The following is a 24,072-nucleotide window of genomic DNA, read 5'->3' as shown; positions in this document are numbered from 1 at the left end:
TTACAGCTGGCAAATATGACTTGGCCTGAATTCTGACGTCACCAACAAGGAAATGCCTGTTGTGAAGTGTAGGGAATTATACATTCATTTCAAATAAAAGAACCACAATGAATGATTTACATTATATTAGACATGTTATGACCACAACGTGATAGGCCTATATAAGTCTAAGTAATCAAACAATATTCAGAGAATTGAATCTTATTGATGAAATTAACTTATTCATGATATTTTATTACTCACTGCTCTGTGTAATTATTGTTATAATTGATTATTATTCATTATTAGGCCTACTTAAGGGCAAGTGCAAGTACGGTCCATATGCTCCATACCGGCTTGGACCCTGCCCCCTGCTCTACAATTGGCCACTGTCTGACATGATCGATGCAACGTATCACCAAGTACTGAGGGAAAGCAGAGATGATAAAGATGAAATGTGCTGTAATGGGGTTAAACAAGGAAAACTCATTCAGATACAATAAAAAAAAAATAGGACCAATATTACAATAACAACAGCAAAAACTGCATGCATTTATGCAAGGACATGCGCTAAAATACGTGAACACTTCAAAGTTGTTGCTTTTGACCCATCAAGTCGTTCAGACTTGATGAAGTTACTTGAATGCAGCAATATTTATTCACTACTTTGTTGCCTCGTTCATATGCGCTCATCTCGTAATTACGATATTTCCGGCAGGACTTGAAGGCAGCATTAGACAGGAGTTGGTTACAACTGTAGAACCGCTTGTTGTTGTGAACGCACCCCGGTGAGTCTACACGTGTTACGTTTCCATAGTCACGTCACATCGGCTCCACCATGTTGTAGGAAATCCGCCGCTGCGCCTCACTGTCAGATTAGAGTTTAATCCGAGGAGGAGGATACGGTCAAGACGCTGTCTGCAGCTTGGAAAGACTCCCGGTATCTACACAAACTAACTAAAAACGCGGCTTTACGTGCTGTTGTAGATTTTCACATGGAAACGGGCTGCAAATAGAAGATGAGACATCAGCTTTCGGTTGCTGTCGTTTGCCAGTCTGCTGATTTGCCAACGTTAACATGTTAGCCAGCTAACTAGCTAAAAAGAGTAAGGAAATCGGATTAGCTGCTAACGTTAGCCTCCCACTGGGTAATATCCAGGTCTTTGCTGCACCTGGCAACCAGTACCCAGCAGGCTGTTGTCTCTTGCTATTGTTATTAGATTTTTGCATTTTTTTACTACGTTACCACTTTGATTTGTTCTTCATCATTATTCGCCAGCGTTAATGGTGCTGCAAGCTAGCTAGCTTGCCCATCAAACCACAGCAGGAGCTAGCTCTCTCGCTAGCTATCCTTACTGTATTTTAGTTGGAAAGAGAAAAAAACACAAAACTCGTGTCTCCGACTCAGACCAAGATTAAAACGGCAAGACGGAGCTGTCGGCCAAACTGATGTGCTAGCTTGTCATCAGGCTAGCCAGCAAGACAGCTGTACAAGATTTGAACCCCGAAATTAGCCTTCAGACGAAGCAAACATGTCAGGGAAGGATAAAGACAAAGATAAACAAGAGAAACAGTCCACAACAGAGCGGCTGATAAAAGGTGAGTGTTTTCTTAAATGTTACCTGCACGCGGCACGCGCATTATTTCCACTTTGACAGTACTTAAGTATGGACTGGAAACCACCTGTAGCTTTTGAAATAACGTTAACTTTGTCTCATCTCCTTGCATGTCACTTATCAAATGTATGGACTAAATGCAGTGTTTGATTTATGGTGTTACTATTGTGTCTTTATGGAAATGAGGCCATTGGCAATGTGTGATGAAAGCTGTAGTGTCAGTTTTGTGGAATCAGTCTGTGTTACAGTCTAGCAGAGACAATAACATAGCAGCTCCCACATTATTCACTCTTGCCGGGAGATGCTCAGGTGTCTGTGAATAGAGGTGAATCAGGGAAGTGCCACTGCGATTATTCAGGATGGTCTAGCCTGATGTCCACGGACTCACTGAATGCCACTATACATCAGACATCAGAAGTGAGAAATGCTCCTGTATTGGTGTCCGGTGAGGTTTTGACAAGGCGGATTCCTGCACACTGGGGTTGTTGTGCCGCATTGGACAGACGGGACATCATTAGTTGCGTCTGCCCAGGACACGACTTGCCAAGCCTCCCAAGGGAGACCCTCACCCCCCACCCACCACCGGTTTCTGCCAACACAGTCCCCCCCCCTCTGCGAGGGTACTGGGAGAGTGTCCTGCCAGGGGACTGGAATGCTGAAGTGTGAGCCAGTGGGGAGAGGGTGAGTTAATTGTGGAAAGAATTTCCCCAGTGATGTTCCCAACATGGCCAGCCACATGATGGAGAGAGAGAATAGGAAAGTGACAGGGAAGGAGAGAGCGAGCGAGAGATCTAGAGTGAGGTAAAGAGGGGTCTACGCTAGGGTTAGACCGATATATTGGCTTGCTGATATTGGTTAGGGTTAGGGTCAGCGTTGTCGACCTCTGATATGATAAAGTTTATTTGATTGCATATTTATTCTAGAATTGATCAATACTACACTGGCTGTCTATGGGAAGCCCTTAACCTGAACTGATTCTGATAAGACATTTGATTGGATTCCGCACAAGTATGCATGAATATATTATTATTGTTATTGTTACTGTCATTGTTATTGCTATTATTCTGGGTTTCAACTGAGAGTTTTAGTGTCCCATGGTCTAAATGCTGTTTCAGAGGTTTTTCCACCCTGAATACAATTCTGGGGGAAACACTGGATTTTCTGAAAATGCATGAAAACTTGTCAGATTTAACGACACTGAATATCAGCATAAAATATCACTAAAGGCATCTTCAATCCAAAAATACGGGTATCAAATTGGTCTTCAGAATCCATATCAGTTGAATCTTAGTGGGTTCAGCCAGGGAGCAACAGTGTTGGTTCCAGTGTTACTGGTGGCTGTAAGAGGGCTTAACTGGTAGACTACCTAAGGCTAATGCTGCTCCGGTTATGCAAGTCAACAGTTAAGCTCATTCACTGCTGACTATTGTGGATGACCTGGTGGCTCAATCACTTGGTCATTTGATCTGAAGTATTCTCCTTGGGCTAGAATATAGCCGGGTAGGTGCACTTATTGAAAAGAAAGACCTTGGCCTGGTTACATTTTGACATGGTTTTTGACCATATTCAAAGCTTCCCCACTGATGCAACCAGGGTTGATGTCAGCTTTGATCTTAACTGAACCGGATTGCTGCCATGTATGCATGCTGAGCCTGTGTGTCTGAAATAAAAACAGGCAGAGGCCAGTGGGGAATGTACGCCGCTGCCTCACATGATTGACTGACAGAGACGACCAATGAGCCCAGGGCCCGGCCATTTAGTTTGGGAGAGTAATACATTCGCTGATAATTAGGGCAATCTGAAGTGGACTTCATGATTCATCCAGCGACAGTCCGCTCCATTCATCTCCGCCCAGCCGCATCTTTGTAATTCAATCCCTCCCCATTGTGTCGATTTTGATACAATAGAGAACAGATTCTAGACGCTGGCTCGTATCACCGTCCAAAACATTATCCTCAGTGGGCAGGATGGTAGATAGTACTGTCTTTGTTTCTTTGGGTTGTTTGTTGTCATGCCAGACAGTGTGGGTGTTGGTGCAGTGCAGCATTGGCCCAATGCATGTCTGTCGTTACGTAGAGTCCATCAAACATTAATGCTAATTAGGCCAATCTCAAATAAGAGCCCGGTCTCAGGGCGGTGGCAGCCTATTATTTTGAACAAGACATTTTTCATCATTGGGTTATCTATTGGAAAAATGTCTGGCCTCACCTCACCTTGTCTGGAGTGAAGGCTACACTGTTGTTGTCCATCAGTGCACAGTGCAGGCTGTTTAAACTGAGTAAAGCTATAGGTTACTGTCAGCCAAAGCTTTATATGTGTCTATATTTGAACAGACCACTGATACAGCCTTGATCATGCGGGTGAACGGACCCAGAATTACTGTGGTTTTTTGGGGATCTGGATCTGCTCTGGCCAGTGAGGATGAGTTTTCAGTTCTTTAAGTCATTCGTTTTTTCCATTGTGGGAAATTACCACCAGTCACCAGACAAATGCTGGTAAATTTTGGTCTGTGTCTTTCAGTTGTTTTCTGTTGTGAAAAGCAGTTTGTCAGGTAAAACAGCGAACATGGCTGTTGAACGTTGGAATCCACCATCAAGGGCGTTGCATGAAAAGTTTCCTGGCCTGGTACCCTCCTGCCCGTGACGTACCCCTCTCTGTGCCATCATGTTTTCACAGAGCCTGTTCTGCCTTCGGTGTGACTAGGCTTTTAAATAAACAGCCCCAGAATCTGGAAGCCCCAGCTAATAGAGGCTTTACCTAATCTGTTCTTAAGGCTCGTACCTCAGCTTACAGTTTGCTTCGCGGCCGTGCCTCATAGGCCCGGGAGCACTTACTGTTTATTTATACCGCAGTAGTCAACGCATGACAGCTTGTCCTGATCATAGGCTGGCCAACTTGTGCTCCGGCTTTCCCACTGCGGGCCAGGCTACAGTCTGTGGCCTAACCCACATCAGTCACCTGCATCTCATCATACCAAGTCAAACACCGGCTGCAGTCCAATAGTCTGATACCTTGGCTTTATTGCACTAGCAGCAGAGATACACAGCCTCATCATTTACCAGAGTGTGTCAAAGTATTTTCCAACAAAACCGCGAACACTTCAGTAGACTCATTTGTAAACTATAATAACATCAATCAATCCTTTTCAAATGTGCCTTTAAGTCCAAACTCTGTGATGGCTGCAATACCGAGTAAGAAATACATTAGGCTTCCTCTGCACTCAGGCACCACATCACTGATTAGCAAACACACCCACACTAAAGCTTATTAACGCTTTTTTTTTTTCATAGTGCGCTTTGATTTGGCCTGTGTGGGTTTGACAGCTTTCTCAGAATGCCACTCTCTCCTTTTCTTGTTCATTGCCACTAGCGGCGCTTATCACTCAAGTGCTCCTGATCTCCACCAGTAGATATAGCCTTTTTATCTGGCATTTTAGAGCACCGGGTATCCTAGATTGAACCGTGGAGGAATTTGATGGCATCAAGAATCCAGGGCGAAACAATCATTACACTCAAAGGGGCTTGCTACACAATCTGTTGCAAGGATTTTCTACGGTTTTCACGCTCGCTGTTTGTATGCCGTACAGATGCAGTCATTTAAAATACTCACATTATTCTGCATTTCTCTGTTTAGTGCTTCAACATGCAAACAGCCTAGAAAAAAATGACCTGACTAGTTTTACAACATGCTTAATTGGTGCCATAATCTATCCCACTTTGTTGTGCGTTTTATTTGACTGCCACTAGAAGCGCCTGGCCTGTTATTAGGCAGACTAGCGGTAATCCCTTTTACCTTGCAGGGCCCTGGAAGTGAGAGGGCTTGGACCAGATTCCACTATTGTTTTGAACAAGTGCAGCTTAGTCCCCAGCTATCTCCTCCTGGAGTTTTATGAACTGATGAAGCTGCTGCCAGCGATGCAGCGTTGCCTCGCTAATCAGCACAGCAAACAGCTTGCCGCAAAGCTGGAATCTAGACTCTTTTTTTTTTTTGCAGTTGACGCTGTATCGTTTGCTCTGTTACTGCTGCGTTTGGCTGTCTGGCCGCTGCTGACCAACCTAATAGGAGGCATGCATTAAATAGTCTTTTCCTCCTTAGTTTGTGAGTTTGTATCGAAACTAGGGATGCACCGATACCAGGCTAAAATGGAATATCGGTATCAGAGATTTTACCCAAGACTAAAATCTGATACCGAAAGCCATGAGTAACATGTAAGAAATAAAAGCAAACTGTCTTGATTTTATGCATTTGTGGCACATAGAAGCCTGTATTTCTCAAACAGTGGGAAAAACAAGGATTTTATCTCAATAATTTTGTCCATTGACCCCAAACTAAGGAAGTAAGCCTGCACTGTTCAGTAAAAGTAATGGATCGGATCGGTACTCAGTATCGGCCGATACTTAAACTTTCATACTCGTAATCGGTATCGGCATTGAAAAAGTGGCATCGGTGCATCCCTAATCGAAACACACCGTCTTCCTCTTTTACGAGTAGAGATTATCGGTCTGCGTGCTTTATTCATACAGTAAGCTAAGGTGCTGAATGCTCTACTGTCCCATAGTTGGGTGTAATGCATCCCCTCTTAGACAGTGATAACTTATGCAATTTTAGCTGTTGTGCTTGACTGCGTTTTGATCATGGAGTGCATTGTTCACAGCCTTGAAAGCATCGACCTTTTGCGGTGATGGTAAAAGGATTGTGGAGGCGGTGTGGAGGAGATTACTGGGGGGGGGGGGGGGGGACTTCTTGCCGACTGTCCTATGTATCCCTTGCATGGCATTATCATATCGGTGTATGCCTCCTTCCTCCTGTGCCCATAACTTCATCTTGGCTCAGCCAAAGCAAATGTCACCTCTCGTGATAACGACTTGAGGGAATGCGGTTTGAGATGCAGCGCGTTACTCCCACTCCACTTCTCATTCTGCTGGCATATTTCCTCACATATTACTGGTCTGAAATTCTACATGCCGTGTTTTGATCTTTTCTTTCACGGATGCATTTTATCTCAGTTCTTCTTGCATATACAGATGTTTTCCAGTCGAACAAGCTGTTTACAGATTGGCATGCCAATTGAACCCACCCCGCCAGGAGAGGAAATGCTAATGAAAAAATTAGTCGCAATTCAGGAATCATAATTAGCCGTAATTGGGTTAGCCTAATTGGTGCTGTTGACCTTTTCCTCCGACAGCCGTGCCGTACCCTCCGCAGCAGAAGCTCACCATAAAAGAGCTTTTCGAAGATGGGAAGCCCAACGCGGAGCTGCTCCGCAACCACCTCGTCAAGGAGGGCCGGGTGGAGGAGGACGTGGCCCTCAAGATCATCAACGACGGGGCCAACATCCTCCGACAGGAGAAGTGCATGCTGGAGGTGGAGGCGCCCATAACAGGTAGGCTTGCAGATGCCAGGCAAGACCCTGTAATATCGTGCACAGGTCCGGACACCTCAGAGTTTTCAGGTCTTGGTCAGCAGGGTGACGTAGTGAAGAGGGAGGCCATCCTTCAACTGGAAGTCCTGGGTTCAAGCCCCCATGACAGCAGATATCCACCCTGCTGAAGTGTCTTAGATAAATAGAGTAGTAGATAGAGTATCACACAAAAAATAATGTTTTGGAAGTATAAATGTCTGTAAGTGTAATGTAAGTATGTAAAAATATTATTGTTCACTACCAATTCACATACCACGGCACATTATTTGTAGCTGTACAAGACCCACTGTCATTTCACATATAGTGATATTTGTGTTTTGTAGAATGATCCTCAGCTATGGAGCGATATGGCCTAGTTGTCACATACATCATATTGGAACATCTAAAAAAAAAAGTCTTGAAGTCAAGTCAAGAAACTTAGGTCTGGAAAAGAATAAATGACTCTGCAAACACAAAGCTCAACAGAGAGTCAGTGCAGTGCTTCCACTGTAAACCCTGAATTGCAAAGCAGTATACAATGGATCAGTTCAGTCCATGACATGATTATTAAGTTAATAAAGTAGATTACAGGAGCACAGTGACTATTGGTTGCAGAATGAATATTTGAATCTGAAGGCGTAGATGGTGTCTTGGACAGAGAGTAAACACAGCACTGGCTTGGGCATTATTCCATAGCACCAGTGTTTCTGTATGTTGACAGCTGGCGTATACCCACTCAAGTGCCAGATACAAGGACGTTGCAGGCTGTCAAAGTCCACTCAACGCTCTTGAAAGCTATCCACTTCCTCTTAACTGTCCTACGCATGGCCTGGGGGCACCTCAGTCCATCACACTCAATCCAACACACTCAGATCAAACCATTCCTCAGCAAACTATAATCTTCCACTCCTGGGTTTCTCCTCACTCATAGCTGGTGATTGCCAATTCACTCGGCTCCCCTGGTTTCAATACCGTTTAAAATGTTTGCCTCAACCCTTCAGTCATTCAGCATAAAAAAAAAGATGATGGAGGTGTGAAATTTAAAGGCACTTCTCTAAGCACTGTAAAAACAACAGATGGCTTGATGTTTTCCTTTTCCTCCAAAGTTGAGTGTAAGAAACAATTTTGGAATTTGCATCAAGTCACATTTGTCGAGCAAGATGCACACAAATTAGTTCCAAAATTTTGCCCGTAAAAAGTATTATGCAAGTACTGTGATGATAACCAATGATGATAACCAATTTTTAAATGTCATTATGGTGTGTTGTTGTTGTTGTTGAGCATTAAACAGCATTGTATTTGTCTTTCCTCAGTATGCGGCGATGTCCATGGACAATTCTTTGACCTTATGAAGCTGTTTGAAGTGGGAGGGTCACCCAGTAACACACGGTATCTCTTCCTCGGTGACTACGTAGATCGAGGATACTTCAGTATTGAGGTGAGAGGGGCGAGGTTTCTCTTTCATTTCATTTGATGTGTTCAGATTTGTCCTATAGTCACATAAACCCGTTTGTGTGCTATAGTGAAGTTAGGAGTTCTTTTCATTCATCATTTTGCGCTCTGTTCGCAGTGAAGACAGCTAAATATGTTACACACCAACATATATACAAACTAGATGTTTAGATTTGGTTCACAGGTAATCTAAAACTAGGTGGGTTGGATGGGAATGTACAGTCTGAGTTTAAGTGTGTCCCTGCTGGAGTGTTGTTTTTCCTTTTTTTAGTATTTCCTCTACATGTATAGGCAAAGTTTTCTTAGAGTGGCATGATAGAGGTCCATATTCAGACTGTTATTGTTATTGTCTTGCTGTATTGGTGTGGCGTGGGTTGATTAGCCGTCTCTGTCTTTATCCCTAGCTCTCAGGGACACCACCACTCTATTGGCTTTATGTCACTTCTTCATTTGGCTTAGGGCCAAGTTAAAACTGCTCTTACATCATATGGTCAGACCATAATGTTAACTGCCATCTTGATATGTTTTTAGAGTCTGACGCCTTGCTGCTTGTGTCTCAGAGCAGTGTATGTGAATTGGGGCCCATATTTTCGATTTGGATTAAAAGGAGTTGATGTGATGTAGACTACGCTGTACTAAATTGGGATAGTGGCGTGTCTCATGCTGATTGTCTCTTAAGATGGTGACCTGTGGTAATGTCATGATAACTGAAATTTTAATACTACTTCAACGCTGTTGCGAAAGTTTGAGATCAGTCCACTTTCACCCAATGTGTTCTGCAAGTTCTGCAAGAAATTCCATTTCAGTGACACCTGCAGATGGTGCAAACCTGCGGATTGCAGTGCTTAAAAATACAAGAAGGATTGGAATAGACAGAGCAGCAGTCTGCCTCTTGACGGTGAACTGCAGCAGTCGATGTCAAACAGCTGAAAACATTCAACACCATCAGACAGTCCACCAAGTCTTTTTCTTGTTTGCTGTGGTATCGTAGTAGTATTGAATTTTTAGATATTAGCCTAAACTTATTATTGGTATCGAAGTCAAAACTCAGGTACTGTGCCAATGCTCGCCCTTGGTTTCTGACCTGCCAGCCACTCACTAAACCATCTGCCTCTATGGGTTTTCTTCTTCAAGGGCCTGCTGTCTGCAGTTTTACTTATAATTTACAACCTCGCCAAACTGAAGGCACACCCTACTCCTCCAAAACCTCCAAAACCCTGCTTCTACAGTGCCAGCCACAGAGCAATCCCCAGCATTTTACTGATAGTACCTCTGCAGCTATTGCTGCTATCAAGCCCAAGCCCTAGACCAAGACTACTGAGTCTCTGGAATGATGATTCTCTGTTGTTTGACCCTCTCTGGCCTGGTCTGCACTAGCATTGGTCTGGTACTTGATTTAGAGAGTAGCCCAGCTGATAACAAGGCTCCCACAGTCAAGACAAAAACAGGAAATGTCATGGAATTTTAAATTTTTTTTTTTTTTTTTTTTTTTTCAGGCTTCAAAAGGATATGAAAAGAAAAGGATACAAGTTGAGAGAGTTTTTGAAATGTCATGCAATTTATTCCCAATCACTTTAGGAACCAATTAAGTGTTAAACATCAAACTTGGTTAGTGCTACAGTAGATCTATGCACCTTGGAGGAGAATTAAAAACCCAAATAACAAATTTGCTCATTACATAAGTCTCACCTGACAGCTGTAGTATCTAAAACAAGACATAGGTCATTCAAATCAGCTAGTCAATTGAAAAAAGTAAAGCAATGCTCCATAACTTATTGTGAGATAATGTTATTTAACTTTACTTCAGCATCAATGCTGACAGAAAATTTTGCCAGATGTCATGGAATAGTCATGGTTCTAGATTAGTAAAATGATTGGGTACCCTGCGGTAAGGAGTGTGAACTATAACTCTCACTGTCATTCACTCTGACTCACAATGAGAGGCATCCTAAACAGTGTCTGCCTTTTATGGATATGAATCAGCATCAGTGTGGTTCAAAACCATCATCATTTGGCTTTGGTGCCCTCCTGACCAAAAGCTGCACATCAAACTCAAATTGTTCCTGATCTGATTTCAGCACTCAACATCACTGTGGAGCACGAGGCTTTTTACTGTTGTCCTGTGAATGGTTGTTATGGTTGCAGAATTAGCATTTTAAAACACTGTGATTCAATGCAACAGGCAGTAACTTACAACATGTCCTTGTGGTTTCATTGCCCTTGTTATGTAGGCAGGCCTGATTCATCTATTGTAGAGTAGTTAATGAATTTTTTGGAACAACCTGAAGAGAGAGGCCTAAATCAGTGCAATGCTTTCAGGTAGATTTCTAACGGAGAAGCACAAACTAAGGATGGTTTTATTCACCATGTTGGTGCAGACACTGACAAATGTGGAGTGGGAGTGTATGTAAGAGTCATCGAGGCAATATGCTATGACATATTGATCAGTCTGTGGGTTCTGGGGGCTTTGATGGGCACATGGCAGTACATTGAGGTGGGTGAAATGTCACAGATGAAAAGGGGAAGTGAAACAGCATGGGGAATGATACAGTATGCTGAGTGATGCTGGGTGCCTTAGTTATTCTGTTTCAAACGATTCTCTCTCTCTGCGTTTAGTGCTCTTGATGAAAGATCAGGGAGATCTGTGCACAGCCAGTGCTGAAGGGCCATTCGCCCTGATGCCCATCTGTTATGTGTTTTGTAGTCATGATGATAGTCATACTATGGTGCGGGATAGCTGGCCAAATGCAGGGGCCATTCCTTTTACCCACCCAAAAGAGGGAGCAGCTGTTTGATTTGGTGATGTGAAGCATTACCAAAAAAAACCCTGCGTCTCATATGAAGGCCACAGAGCTCGCTTGAATAACACAAAGGACGGATATAGGAAAATGGATCTCGGGATGTGGTTACCTTGGTAACGTAAAGATTGACTTCAGCCTCTCAAAGTAGCGCATTCCCTTTGCAGGCCAGCAATTTGCCATAGTCTAAATTCAGTGCATGTGAGCAATCCATTTCATTCTCTAAGCTCTTCTCCGTCTACTTAGCCGTCTCTCTTTGATCCAGGAGAGTGCTCCTGTGGACTAACCCTCCTAACCCCCGTCTAGCCCCTACACACACCAAGCACAGGCTGAAGAGGCTGAGCAGTGTGTGTGTGTGTGTGTGTGTGTCTGTGTGTCTGTTTGGGGTTGAGGTGAAGCTAGCCAGCACTCATGTCTGCCACACAAAGCTCTGTGCCATTTCCCATTGTCTGCCTCCCCCACTCCAGGCTCTAAGGCAGAGCGGCTGGCTAAAAGAGAGCAGAGCACTCTCCTCATTAAAACCCATGTCAGCCACTCCAAGCCACGTCCCCTTCACCGCCTCCGCACATAAGAGATCCAGTCACGCCGACAGCCCCTCCACACATTTACCTGCACTTCACAGCTCAGTATCCCTCCCAACTATGGAGGGGAATAAGACAAGGTAGTCCTGTCGCCCCCACACTTTTTTTTTTTTTTTGTACATTGTCTTTTACGTGAACGCACACCTGCTGGCTGCGGTTACCTTGGCATCCTGTTCTCAGGACTTAATGGCAGACCACAGTTGGTGCATGTTAATGTAAAAGAGTGGGCTGAGAGTGGCAAGTGGCGACTAATGAGCAGTGCCTCGTCTGAGCCCCGAAGAGGAAGCAAGTTCATTTGGATTGTAAATGCTGGCCCGCTTTTCATAGTGTCGTCGTCACACATTAAATACGGCCCCAGATTCCATTTAGATTTGGCTTCAAAGCATTTTGGGGATAAATTAGTTTTGATTGAATCTGGCGTTGATTTTTTTTTTTTTAATTAGGGCCTCTAACATGGCCTGGGGAAAACGACCTGTTGCTTTTTGGATGAGATGAGTCTCAGTATGCACTTTCTTTTTAGTGCCAGTGTGTGTACATAGGTTTAGGAAGGGAAAGCAAACCTTGTGCGCCTGAAGTTCACGTCATGCGTCTCTCAAAACTTAGAAGTAGCACAATGGTAGAATAGCTTCAATACGGTGCAAGGCTGAAACGGCTTTCATTCACCAAGCACCCTCGAATTATGTAAGCACCTTCAAAGCTAAGGGTTTCAAGGTTTGCACATTTGTTAGCACACATCGCTGACTCTTCCTTCTCCTCTCTTCTTCCCACCTTCTGTCTTTCCCCTGTCTGTCCTCCCAGTGTGTTCTCTACCTCTGGTCGCTCAAGATCAACCACCCCTCCACACTCTTCCTCCTGCGAGGGAACCACGAGTGCCGGCACCTAACAGAGTACTTCACCTTCAAACAGGAATGTAAGTGCAATGTCTCCGCCCAGCCCTATGAAGGCCAGTCCAATGTGCTGCTACACTCTCTGTACCACTTCAGAGTCGCCTGGATCGATCTTGTACCAGATGGGACATAGCTAGGGTGGGAAATTACCAGCAGCCACTAGCCACATGCTGCTAGACTTTGGCTGTGGCTGGTAAGTTGGTCAAACCCTGTCCGATTGCATCTCTGTAGTGGTGTAGCTACAAAGTTTGGAACAGGCAAATCATGTATTTTTTGCTGTTTTGGTATTGTCTGTCATAACGTTACATCCTATATTGATGAGTTAACATAGCTAGCTAGCGAGCGCTAATTAGGTAGCATTTATCAAAACGATGGCTGCAGCCGTTTTCCAAGCATCATTTTTGAGATGTTTATTCCTGTAGTCATTCAAATAAAAGTTGTAGAGAACTGGGAAGCTTTGGATGGCTGCAGTCAACTTCTCACTTCTCATCTGTTTTGCACTTGCTAGGAGGAACTATAGTTTATGAAATGAAATCACATCGGTAGGGAAACAAGGAAGTGCAGAAATCTGATTGGCTGTTTATGGCTGATGACCGTCAGAAGTTCGGCCATTGCCAGCTTTTCTAGGTCAACAAGCTTGTTGAGCGTCCGCACATCGGCCGAGTTTCCCTGGTTGCTCAGCTCTATAGGAAATGAATAGACATGTTGATCGTGTTGCTCACTGTGTGAACTTTTGCAGGTAATGAACCATCATTTGGACTTCCGGTTTGGTTCTAAACCCTACTAAAATAGTAAAAGTGGCTAGTGAATTTGTGGATTTTTGTGGGTTTCCTTCCTTCCCTTCTTTTTTTTTTGTAAGTCTCAAACAACACTGGGGACGTTCAAATTAGCTATTCAGAAAAAATGAATTTCGCATTTGTGTGTAGACTCGAACTAGAATTTTGGTGACGGCAATTGAGTTACATGCCATGGAAGTCACGGTGAATGTACTGGAACTCTGTGACGTACGCAGCTCTTGCGCCCTGTGACGGAGTGACTACTGTAGCTTCCCACAAGCAGGACGCCTTCGTCAGGAAAGTGTCTGCAGGATCAGGAAGGCCTGTCACAAGATGTGGCAGTTCATCGGCATCAGAGACTACGCAGAGAGACGAAGCCTTCTCCTTTTCATGTTGCAGACGGTGAACTGCTGGAGCATGGAGAGCAGCCAGGCATGCTGTTGATGTTTTTCAGACAGTTACACACACTCATTGATTTGAATCGGTGACAGTTGAGAGTGTGTGTGTTTGTGTGCATGTGTCAAGCAGCTGCACAGGTGTGGAAGCATTAGTATGCAAACTCAGAGAAACAAAGCCACTTTGGCAGACAGCAGAGACAAGCTCACCAGTTGCGAATAGATCTCCGTCACTAAATACCCCCCCTACCCCTTCCCCCTACCCCACCCCCCTTCAGAGGTTTGAGTGGTGGTCGCTGGAGGAGGGGGGGGTAGTACTGTATAGAGAGATATTTAAGTGTAATTAGTTTATAATGAAAGCACAAAAGCACTCATTAGCATGTGCTTTAACTAATTGGGCAGATAAAAGCTGTTTGCTTTAAGCAGAGCTAACAGTTGATATATGGTGATGGATAAAAGAAAACTTCCTAGGAATGTATTTTTTGCATTTTTGCAGTGCATTTTTCTCCAGCAGTGTTGTAGACCATATAAGTTATTTGGTTGCCCTGCTTCTGGAAGAATTTTTGATCATTGATTTTGTTGCACACAAGCTTATTTATTGGCTGGGTTCTATGTAACTTCACATTATGGATTTATCCAAGAGATTACCAAGCAACATATATAAATGGTATGGAATGTCCTAAAAAAAAAAAAATGGTTAAATGTCAAAGGTAAAAAAAATATTTTCATTTCTGACCATATCGGGGAAATGGTGGATTTCATGAACTACCACATCCTCAAAGCCAAGCCCATGTCCATGAGCTTGAATCATCTGAATGCTGGTCTTGACCTAAGTACTCTCTTAATTTGACATTTGAATTTGGGCCGTTTGGTGGTTGGTTGGAGGTATACTGCGTTCACAACATATGGGAATAACTGTCACAACAACTTTACAGTTAAAAGCAGTGACTTGGAAGTGTTCATGCATTCAAACTTTTTGAAGCCGGCAAAATGCCTTGATTGAAGATTTCTTTAGATTGTGGTTGCTCCTGATCAGCTGTTTCACACATAAACAAAATTAGTGAGTTATACATTTGAGTTCATGTTTTACAGCAAACCATTGTAATGTCAACCACCAACAAAAAATCCATTTGAGACCTTGTCACCAAACCCAGAGTTCTCAAGTAGTATTTACCAACTGAATGATGAGGTGAACAGTATTTTCAAGTAGGAGGCTCGTAACTACTGTCTTTCCCATATGCCCTGAATGCAACATTAATCAGTACTCGAGCGTCGTCTTGTCCGGTCTCTACCACCCACGTTGTGCTGTTTCTATGCCGGCCCAATAAGAGCCCTGGCTACTCCCTCCTTATAAGGAGTAGACTTCCTCCTGCCATAATCTGATCTGCAGTGTTGTGCAAGTGACACTGCAGATCCTGGAGGTTGTATCACCGGTCCAACCCCGAGCAAAGGAGCTTTGCTAATTGTTCGCAGCACAACCTCCGGCAAACATTTGCCGATGGCACCTGAGAGAGCACACGCGATTTAAATTTTGCAAATTGTGGCTATATTTGAATGAACATGATTAATATCAACAGACACCGTCACTATTATTTTTACAGATTATTCCCATGATTTAGTTGATCTAATTAACCCAACGGACTCAACTTTTTACATCTGTTTCTCCCAACCGATGCAGTGGATAATGGGCTGCAAAAGAATGAGCTCATTTGCCAGCAGCTAATGAAAAACATTTTGTATTTTCCCTGTGTGTTTGTTGCAGGTAAAATTAAATACTCTGAACGGGTGTATGATGCCTGCATGGAGGCCTTTGACTGCCTGCCCCTTGCTGCCCTCCTCAACCAACAGTTCCTGTGTGTTCATGGCGGGCTCTCACCAGAAATCAACTGCCTAGACGACATTAGGAAAGTAAGTGACTGACCTCTGGCACCTAAAGTTGGGGTAAAATATTGAAATAGTATAATGTTGCAATGCATCACCTTATGAAATTGTATTTAAAGTCTTAAAGGCCTTATATTTTAAATGCATGCAAGATTTTTCATCTTTTTACTGCAGTCAAATGAAATATAAATGAGTGGAATAGGCATCACAGAACATAAAGAGTTGCAATATTAGCATATCAGAACTCATGTATCAATGATATTGAGCTTCCCCTACCAGCACCCAAAGTCTTGATTGAAGTCTGTTTCCACAACAGTTTCTCACAGTGATCTCTTGCATGTAGGCAGTCAATCTGTAGCATATCTCCATTAAGTGTGTGTGTGTGTGTTGTGCTCGACAGTTAGACAGGTTTAAAGAGCCTCCAGCGTTCGGGCCCATGTGTGACCTGATCTGGGCCGACCCTGGCGAGGACTACGGCAGTGAAAAGACGTCTGAACACTTCAACCATAACTCCGTCAGAGGCTGCTCTTACTTTTTCAGGTATTGCATGAAATCGTTGCCTAGTGTCACTTGGCAAGTATTTCAGCTGCAGCTTCGATTCACTCTAGAGGTGCACTGATACCAATTTTTATGAACCAATATGAATACATAGTACTTTGTTAAGTAGATTGGCCGATAGGAATACCAATCCAAGTACTACTCGGTCATGCCACCTAGTATTTGCCCATTATAAAACAGTTACAGGAACAAGTTAATCTATTGCAGTTATTTATTAATTTGATCAAATTATAATGAAATAGAAAATAGGGACTCTCAAAACCAGTTTATTCAGAATAGGTTAACATAAACAGTGCAGTAGTTATGCTTAATAAAACAGAATGGCATTTAGCCTGCATATCCAGCCAAGGCTTCTCTTCGAAACAATAGTTGCTCTGCCTGTGAACTTTGCAAATAGCAGCATTTCAACATTTTCACATCATGAAACATTTTTCTTCCTGCCATAAAAGTTTTATACTGCGCCAAAGCGTGTGTCATTCATGTATCATTATCAGGACGGCTTCATTTGCTGATCCGAGTACGACCGCCTGGGAGCTGGATCGATGCCGATCCCCATACCGCAGATGCTATCGGTGCACCTCTAGTTGACTCGATTGAGATGGACTTTATCAAATCTCCGGCACAGGACTGGAATCTATTGAAGTGCTAATTGTAGGAAACTGTTGATCTGAGTCTAGTGTTGATCTAATCAAACGCAGATGGCCCACTAATTTTGCCTGAGCATTCTCTCCGGGGAGGTGGGGCGGGGAAAGAGGGAAAGGCAGTAAAAAAAAAAAACCCCACCAGTAGCCTCATCAAGCTCAGCTAGTCTGCCCTCTCGCCTCCTTTCCTCTCCTCTGGCTGCAGTCCCCAGCCTCTGGAGAAGCCAGCAGAGCCCATAAATACCAGAGTCCTGGCTCTGAACGCACAGCATCATTAAACCTCCTCGCTCAACAGGCCAGAGGGCAAGACATGCTGATTAAAAATGTATTTCCATAAGCGAACAACAGCCAGCGAGTCGGTCGTAAGTGGCCACACGCTGTTCCTCAAAGGGCTGCGGTGGTATCTCATACTCCTTGTCTGCCAGACTTCAGTCGGGGAGATCGGAGTTTGTAATAAGCTTTGACCTCCGCTGAGTGTTTTAACAGGTCTGTCTGTCTCGCTCTCTCTTTCTGCCTCTCTCTCTCTTTGCAGTTACTCAGCGGTGTGCGACTTTTTGGTAAATAATAACTTGTTGTCAGTAATAAGAGCCCACGAAGCACAGGATGCAGGGTAAGCGAGGCTATTAAGTTTTTTTGCACTCCTTTCCTGCGCATTATAATATGGAATATGTCTAATGAGTCTTTTTGTTTGTGGCCTCATAGGTATCGGATGTACAGAAAAAGCCAGACCACAGGCTTTCCTTCATTAATCACAATCTTTTCCGCTCCAAATTACCTAGACGTCTACAACAACAAAGGTTTGTCTAGCTTTTTTTTCTCTCATCATCATCGTGGTTGTATTTTGCTCACCCAATACCAGCCATCAGTCCTTCAGCTTCTCTTCCTGTCTCTTCCCCTCTCTTCTCATGCTAGCCGCTGTATTAAAATACGAGAACAACGTGATGAACATTCGGCAGTTCAACTGCTCCCCCCACCCTTACTGGTTGCCCAACTTTATGGATGTCTTCACGTGGTCTCTGCCTTTTGTTGGAGAGAAAGGTATGTCTGTTGTCCAGTTAGGAAAATGTGACACCAAAGCCAGAAATAAGCCGTTTATTGGGGTGCCCATGGGTCACGGACTTTCTGGAGTATTTTGAAATTTTTGTGAGCTCTCCTCCAGACCTGTTGGTGAAGCTGTTCTCTTTTAAGTCATGGAATATCTGGGAATTTTACTAATGGGCCAGTTATGGTAAATTACCTTTTTTATCAGGGTTTTCAATACCTTCCAAAACCCATATCTGTTGAATGCAAGTGTGTTTTTCTGCTCATTCAACGCAATTTATGGCATCATATGGTGGCCACCAGCTGCTTTTACATGAATTTATCCCTTTAGATATTACTGAACCGAAAACCAGCTTCCAATATACTACGACCATGTACATTTTAAGTCATGGAAACGCTCTGCTCCAGATATGAAAATTCACGGTGAAGTCAGGGAATTTCACACAAACCCTGCCTTAACCGCGAGCTTGGCACCAGACCGACTTGTAAAGTGGCTTCTCTCCCCCACAGTGACGGAGATGCTGGTGAATGTACTGAACATTTGCTCTGACGATGAGCTCATGTCGGAGGGAGATGACCTATGTGAAGGTGAGGTTGAAAGAGCAACAAGTCGGTTGAACTAGAAGAACCCTGCAGTCCAGAGTTCATCCTTTTGATTTGGGTTAGACCGATGCATTAGCCTGTTGTTGACCTTTCATTACAAGTCAGATATCGGCCAGTCACTGTCGTCCATGATGATCCAATTTGTTGATTACATAATTATTGTTTAGTTAATGGTTGTCTATGGGAAGCCCTTAACCCGAATTGATTCTAATGTGACATTTTGATCATATTCCACACAAGTACGCATGAGTATGTTTGTTATTATTATCCTGGGTTTCAATGGAACGTTTTCGTGCCCCGTGATGGTTTCAGAGTCTTTTCAACCCTGAAGAATAAAAATCTAGGGGATGAATTTTTGATTTTTTTTTGGCATGAAAATGGTCAAATTTGAAGATATTGAATACTAGCACAAAATATTAGTATTGGCAGCTTCAGTTCAAAAATATCAGTACCAACCTTCAAAAACCCAAATCAGTTGAACCTTTTGATTCACTCAATCCAGGTTGTAGATTTTCTTCAAAATTCAAAAATTTGTAATCTTTTGGTTCCAATGTGCAATCTATAAAAAAAATCAGAGAGTTAGGATTCTGCTCTGTTACTACGTGAATTGAAGTTTCAGTGTACATTTTAAATTCCCGGCCCTGGCTTTGAATATGGGGTTAACACACACACCTCAGTGATGGACAGCATGGAAAGCTACGAGCTTTATGATTTATAGGCAGCACTTCACTGTAGTTCAGCCGGCGTCAAACATGTCTGGTGTTCATGAAGGAGATGTCAGAGCTCCCTGGAGATCAGCCGGCGCGCTCCGAAACGCACCATTGAACTCCCCGCCTACCCGTCCCCGACCCGTCCCATCTGTCATCCCTCTCCTCCGCTCCTCATACTTGTCCTCCCCTCCTCTTCTCACAAATCAGAGAGTGTTTATTTTTTGCACGTTGACAGAAATGATTTACAGTAAAATGTGAGCGCTGACAGGACCGGCGCTGCGCTGTATCTTAACCTTACATTGTGGACTGGTTCCAGGTGGTGCCACGGCGATGCGTAAGGAGGTCATCCGGAACAAGATTCGCGCCGTGGGGAAAATGGCCCGAGTCTTCTCAGTCCTCAGGTCTGGGTCGCCTCTCCTCAATGCTCTCCCTTTGATGTTCCTATTCCTTTCTCATGATAACATTCAAGCCAGAACGGCCTCATTACATGTATACATGGATCACAATGAGCTTGGGTGCGGGGGGAGGGTGGTGTCAGAATAACCGAATGGAGTCCCAGGGCACGGTGGGGCCAGGAAGACATTGAGTGTTAGCGAAATGAATGGAGTCAGCTGAGTGCACAATGAAGTTGTGTTTGAAAACACAATGTTGCCCTGCTAGGATTAATGAGCTGGCACGAGATGAGTCATGATGCACTTACACTGTATAATGACATTAGACATTATTCCAGATTAATGCTGCTGCCGCTGGCTTGTCACGCTGCGGCGAGTGGGCAAGATGTAGAGCAGCCTGTCGTTCAGGCCGCCGCATATGGGTCATTGACATGAAAGGATATTTCAAAAACAATTAAATGTTAAAATGTTAGAGCCCCAGTCCAGCCCCAGTTCACTTCATTCTTAAAGGGTTAGACTGCAAAGTTAATGAGCTTTTACTTTGGAAATGATCTGTTGTGTGAAGGTGATCAAAAGGATATCGGAGTAATATATGGACATTTAAGCGGTCTCACATGTTATCTATTCAAGGTGTCGGTCATTTTAGTTCTATGAATTACTGTTCCTCAGACATTTCACAAGGCAACTCATTTTTAATAACTGTAAGCCACTTATCTGCTTGCAAGATGAAAAATGACCTCAAATGTAATTGGTGGAGGGTGTGTGTGAAAGGTTTTAGTACCTTTGTCACAATTATGCCTTGGTAATTATTTTGCATTTTTGTAAAATCTTAATTGTCCAATTTTAAAACCCTTTTAAAAGGTCTGCGCCCAAATTTGTAGAGCACTTTGTTGCGGTAGTTCACCCCAGCCTCTTTGGACTCGGTAGAAAAAGATGGATATCTTCAGTGTGTTATCGACAACAGTGTGTTGACACAAATCTTAACACTTGTTACTGATCCTTTAAAAATATTTCCTTCAGATGCTAAAATTGACACAAATCGTCACTGACCCACATACAGAACGGGGACACATGCTAGCAGCTTGGCAGCGAGCGCGGACACTCATCCAGCAGATAGTGAGCGGTTCCGGGTTAAGGGTCTTGTGAGGATGGAACTTGTGACCTTTTGGTTGCGGGACAGTCTCGCAGCCGCTAGATCACCCTGTTACCGACCCCGCTAACTGAAAAGGCTCATGGTGTGTGTTTCTTTGCGTGTGTGTTCGTCTTGTTTCTGGTCCAGGGAGGAAAGTGAGAGTGTGTTAACACTCAAAGGGCTGACCCCGACTGGAACCCTTCCTATGGGAGTGTTGTCAGGGGGAAAGCAGACCTTACAGAGCGGTAAGTGTCTTTTATCCTGCATCACCCTTTTTCTTGATTCTTCCTTGCTAGCCACCATGCAGCCAGACTTTAGATGAAGCCCCCAGGGACCCACCTCCACCCCTTCTCACCTGATCTGGTTCCCCTCAGAATACATGCTGTGGGCCAACCTGTGTTAAAGAATTTCATTTCTGTTTAATTTCAGTGGTGTCACATGGTCTAAAAGTAAAGTTTTAGATACTTTTCCACCGCGGCACGACAGAAAAATCCGGAGGGAAACACTGCATGAGATATTAGGGTGTTCCACAGCAAACACAGCACCATTCTTCCTGCATTAACCGCACTGCCTCCACTCTGAACCCTGTCATCAAGGATACATGGTTCACAAGGCATTGTACAACTTGAATGGAGTCATTAAGAGGAGAGAAAAAAAATCCACTTTCCACTTCCCATTATGCAGAAGTTAAGGCGTGGTGGAGATACGGAAACTGCTGTTCCCTCTGAAGCCTTTGATGAATAATGATGACCGTTGCAGAGGTGTAGAGGCCAAGTTTCCCAGAGGTGGTGTATCTGTTAAAGGGAAAATCCACCCTAAAACACAAAAAAACTGCGGATAACTGTCCAAATGTAGATGATGTGATGTCAAGCGGAAAATGCTTCAGCTGTCTAAAACATGAATAAGAAATCCATCCTAAAAGAGGCAGAGAGACCAGATTCTCCACCGACAGTAGACTCAGTAGACCAGAATGCAATGCAGCCACAGCGTCCATCTTTGCAACCCTGTCATCGGTAGCATGTAAAATGCAACAGCTTTTTTTGTATTATGAACAACTGGCCATTGTCTCTCTCCACTCTCACTGGGTGCAACAGAAAAGTAAATGACAACACTGACACACAAAATAACTCCTGGAATGCGCTGAATATCACTGATTGATGATGATTGCTTTTTCCTTCAATGGCCGGTCAACATCATTGGTCCCTCGGCGATGGTGGAACCAAAGCCGTCTATCCGGTCGTCACATTTAGAGAGAGCATCAGGCTTCCCTGACCCGGCAGCCTCTTTGAAGGGTACTAGATCAATGGTGACACGCCCACAGCGGGAAGCCTCGGCTAGACTCCGGCTCGAGCCCCCCCCCCCTTCCTCCAGGGCGGAAAGTTTTCGGCCTGAGCCGTGGGCGGTCCGGGTCGGCGAGGTCGGTCCTGTCACCTGGAAGCGGCCGCTGACCCTCTGATCTAAAGGTCGGCGCCCGGCCTCGCCCGCCAGAGGACATGCCGGGAGTCGGACTCCGCCGCACCGGAGGCCCACAGAAGCCGCGGAGCGATCGGAGAGAAGCCGCGTGATGTGACCTTTGAGAGAATGCCATCGTCTATGTCCCGCTCCCCCAGCCGCAGATTTCAGAGGAGCTAAGCTGGCTTGAAAAAGAAATTAGTGTATTTTTGTTTTACTTTGTCCCTCTCAGCCCCAGCTGTAGTTTTTGAAGCAACTGTACCATCATAGTGACATTTTTGGGGCATGCTGCTCTCTGACTTTGGACTATCTGAAATGAGAAGAAACGCCAACACTTAAATTAACCCCTTCTAAGGACATTAAAGATTCAGTAAAGTCTTCCCGCATGACTAGAGTTGTTTTCCCCCCCAAGTGTCACCAATAACAAAGCACCTCATAACGCAGCGCTGAATTAGAAAGATTGCTGCAGCTCCGATTCCACGCCCGCAGGCTGTTATCTTGACGCAGCTCTCATTCATCCTGAACGCACAACCATTTCTCAGAGAAATGAGATTTAAAGCACTTCATGTTTCAGATGACTGTTCATTTGATTTAGAGGTTCAAGACTCAAATATTGTACAGACCTGCGCATCCTATAAGAAGTGAGACTGGCCGTTTTTTGTCATCGGAGCAAGCGTCCATTTCCGAAATGTTGTACATCCATTTTGGAGGAAAAAATGATGATTACCTGAAGTTCATCACTCAACATTTCTAACGTATAGAAGATCCAGTCTGAATAAGTGCAGTCTAATTTTGGAATGAAACTCTTTGTATGTGTGAGTGAATGAACGACCGACTGCACACTGTCGTTGCGGCTTTACTTGTGTGGGGCCGTTGAGTCCTGCCTGGGCGTCGTCGAGCATCTCACCCCCAGTCTTAGGACTCTTAGCGCTCAGCCAAATCCCCCCTCAGCTCGCCACACCTAAGCCCCCGTGACCCTTTAACACCAACACCATCTTACATCTCCGACAGGCTCCTCTCTTCGCCCACCCACCCACCCACCGACTTGTTCTGATGGAACTTTTACCGCTGCTATGACGTTTGCATTACATTTACGACTGTGCCACGGGTGTCGGCCTATATTCTGCCATCTGTTTCCCCTGTTAATCATGCCGAGGTTTTTACAGTTTGATATCACTGTTTTAATTTTGCTGTCTCTGGCTGCCTTTGACGACTCCATTTTCTCCCCCCCCCCCCCCCCCCCCCCCTTCCTCGACTCACGTTAACCTAGCCACCATTGAGGCAGTTGAGGCAAAAGGTACGCATGGCTGTGTGGCTCAGCCCCTCGTGTGTTTGTTTTTGTGTGTCTTGTTCACCCTTTTAAAAAGCAGCCCCCCCCCCCACTTTAACTTTTCCTTCTATTCTTGTTTTTACCATTTTCTTTTTTTTGTTATGTTTCACCACTGTCTGTTTGTTATGTCACAGATTAATGTATTCCTGTATCTTACTTTGTCGATGGTTGCTCTTGCATTATCAGTGCCTGCTGGATTACACCGACTCCTTCTTGCATTAACTCAGTCATTATAATACTAATTTATATGGCACTTTTCAAAGTGGAGTTACAATGCGGCTTTCAGGCAATAACGCCGGATAAAAGTGCCATGACGTGAATCGCAAATGAGCTTGCTGAAGAATAAAACGGGCAATTACGACGAGAATTGAACGGGTACAACAAAACTCTGATGAAAGACAGTCTGTAAAAAATTTTTCATAAGAAGTGATTCAGAAGATGAGTCAC

The 24,072-nt window shown here is 44.1% G+C and overlaps 1 protein-coding gene across 1 annotated transcript in view; it reads left to right on the top strand.

Moving 5' to 3' along the window:
• Window positions 1-880: 880 nt before the first annotated feature.
• ppp3cca (protein phosphatase 3, catalytic subunit, gamma isozyme, a) overlaps window positions 881-24,072 on the top strand; it is a 26,991-nt gene continuing 3,799 nt past the window's right edge. The window contains exons 1-12 of the mRNA XM_071904332.2: window positions 881-1,578; window positions 6,781-6,978; window positions 8,310-8,434; window positions 12,626-12,737; window positions 15,648-15,793; window positions 16,167-16,306; window positions 17,498-17,575; window positions 17,668-17,762; window positions 17,878-18,003; window positions 18,517-18,594; window positions 19,636-19,720; window positions 20,991-21,088. Coding sequence (XP_071760433.1) covers window positions 1,512-1,578; window positions 6,781-6,978; window positions 8,310-8,434; window positions 12,626-12,737; window positions 15,648-15,793; window positions 16,167-16,306; window positions 17,498-17,575; window positions 17,668-17,762; window positions 17,878-18,003; window positions 18,517-18,594; window positions 19,636-19,720; window positions 20,991-21,088 — 1,348 coding nt within the window. The 5' untranslated portion in view covers window positions 881-1,511. The remainder of the gene's footprint in view (window positions 1,579-6,780; window positions 6,979-8,309; window positions 8,435-12,625; window positions 12,738-15,647; window positions 15,794-16,166; window positions 16,307-17,497; window positions 17,576-17,667; window positions 17,763-17,877; window positions 18,004-18,516; window positions 18,595-19,635; window positions 19,721-20,990; window positions 21,089-24,072) is intronic.

Source organism: Centroberyx gerrardi, chromosome 8 (assembly GCF_048128805.1).
Source record: "Centroberyx gerrardi isolate f3 chromosome 8, fCenGer3.hap1.cur.20231027, whole genome shotgun sequence".
NCBI lineage: Eukaryota > Metazoa > Chordata > Actinopteri > Beryciformes > Berycidae > Centroberyx > Centroberyx gerrardi.
This window is presented reverse-complemented; position numbering and strand designations above follow the sequence as displayed.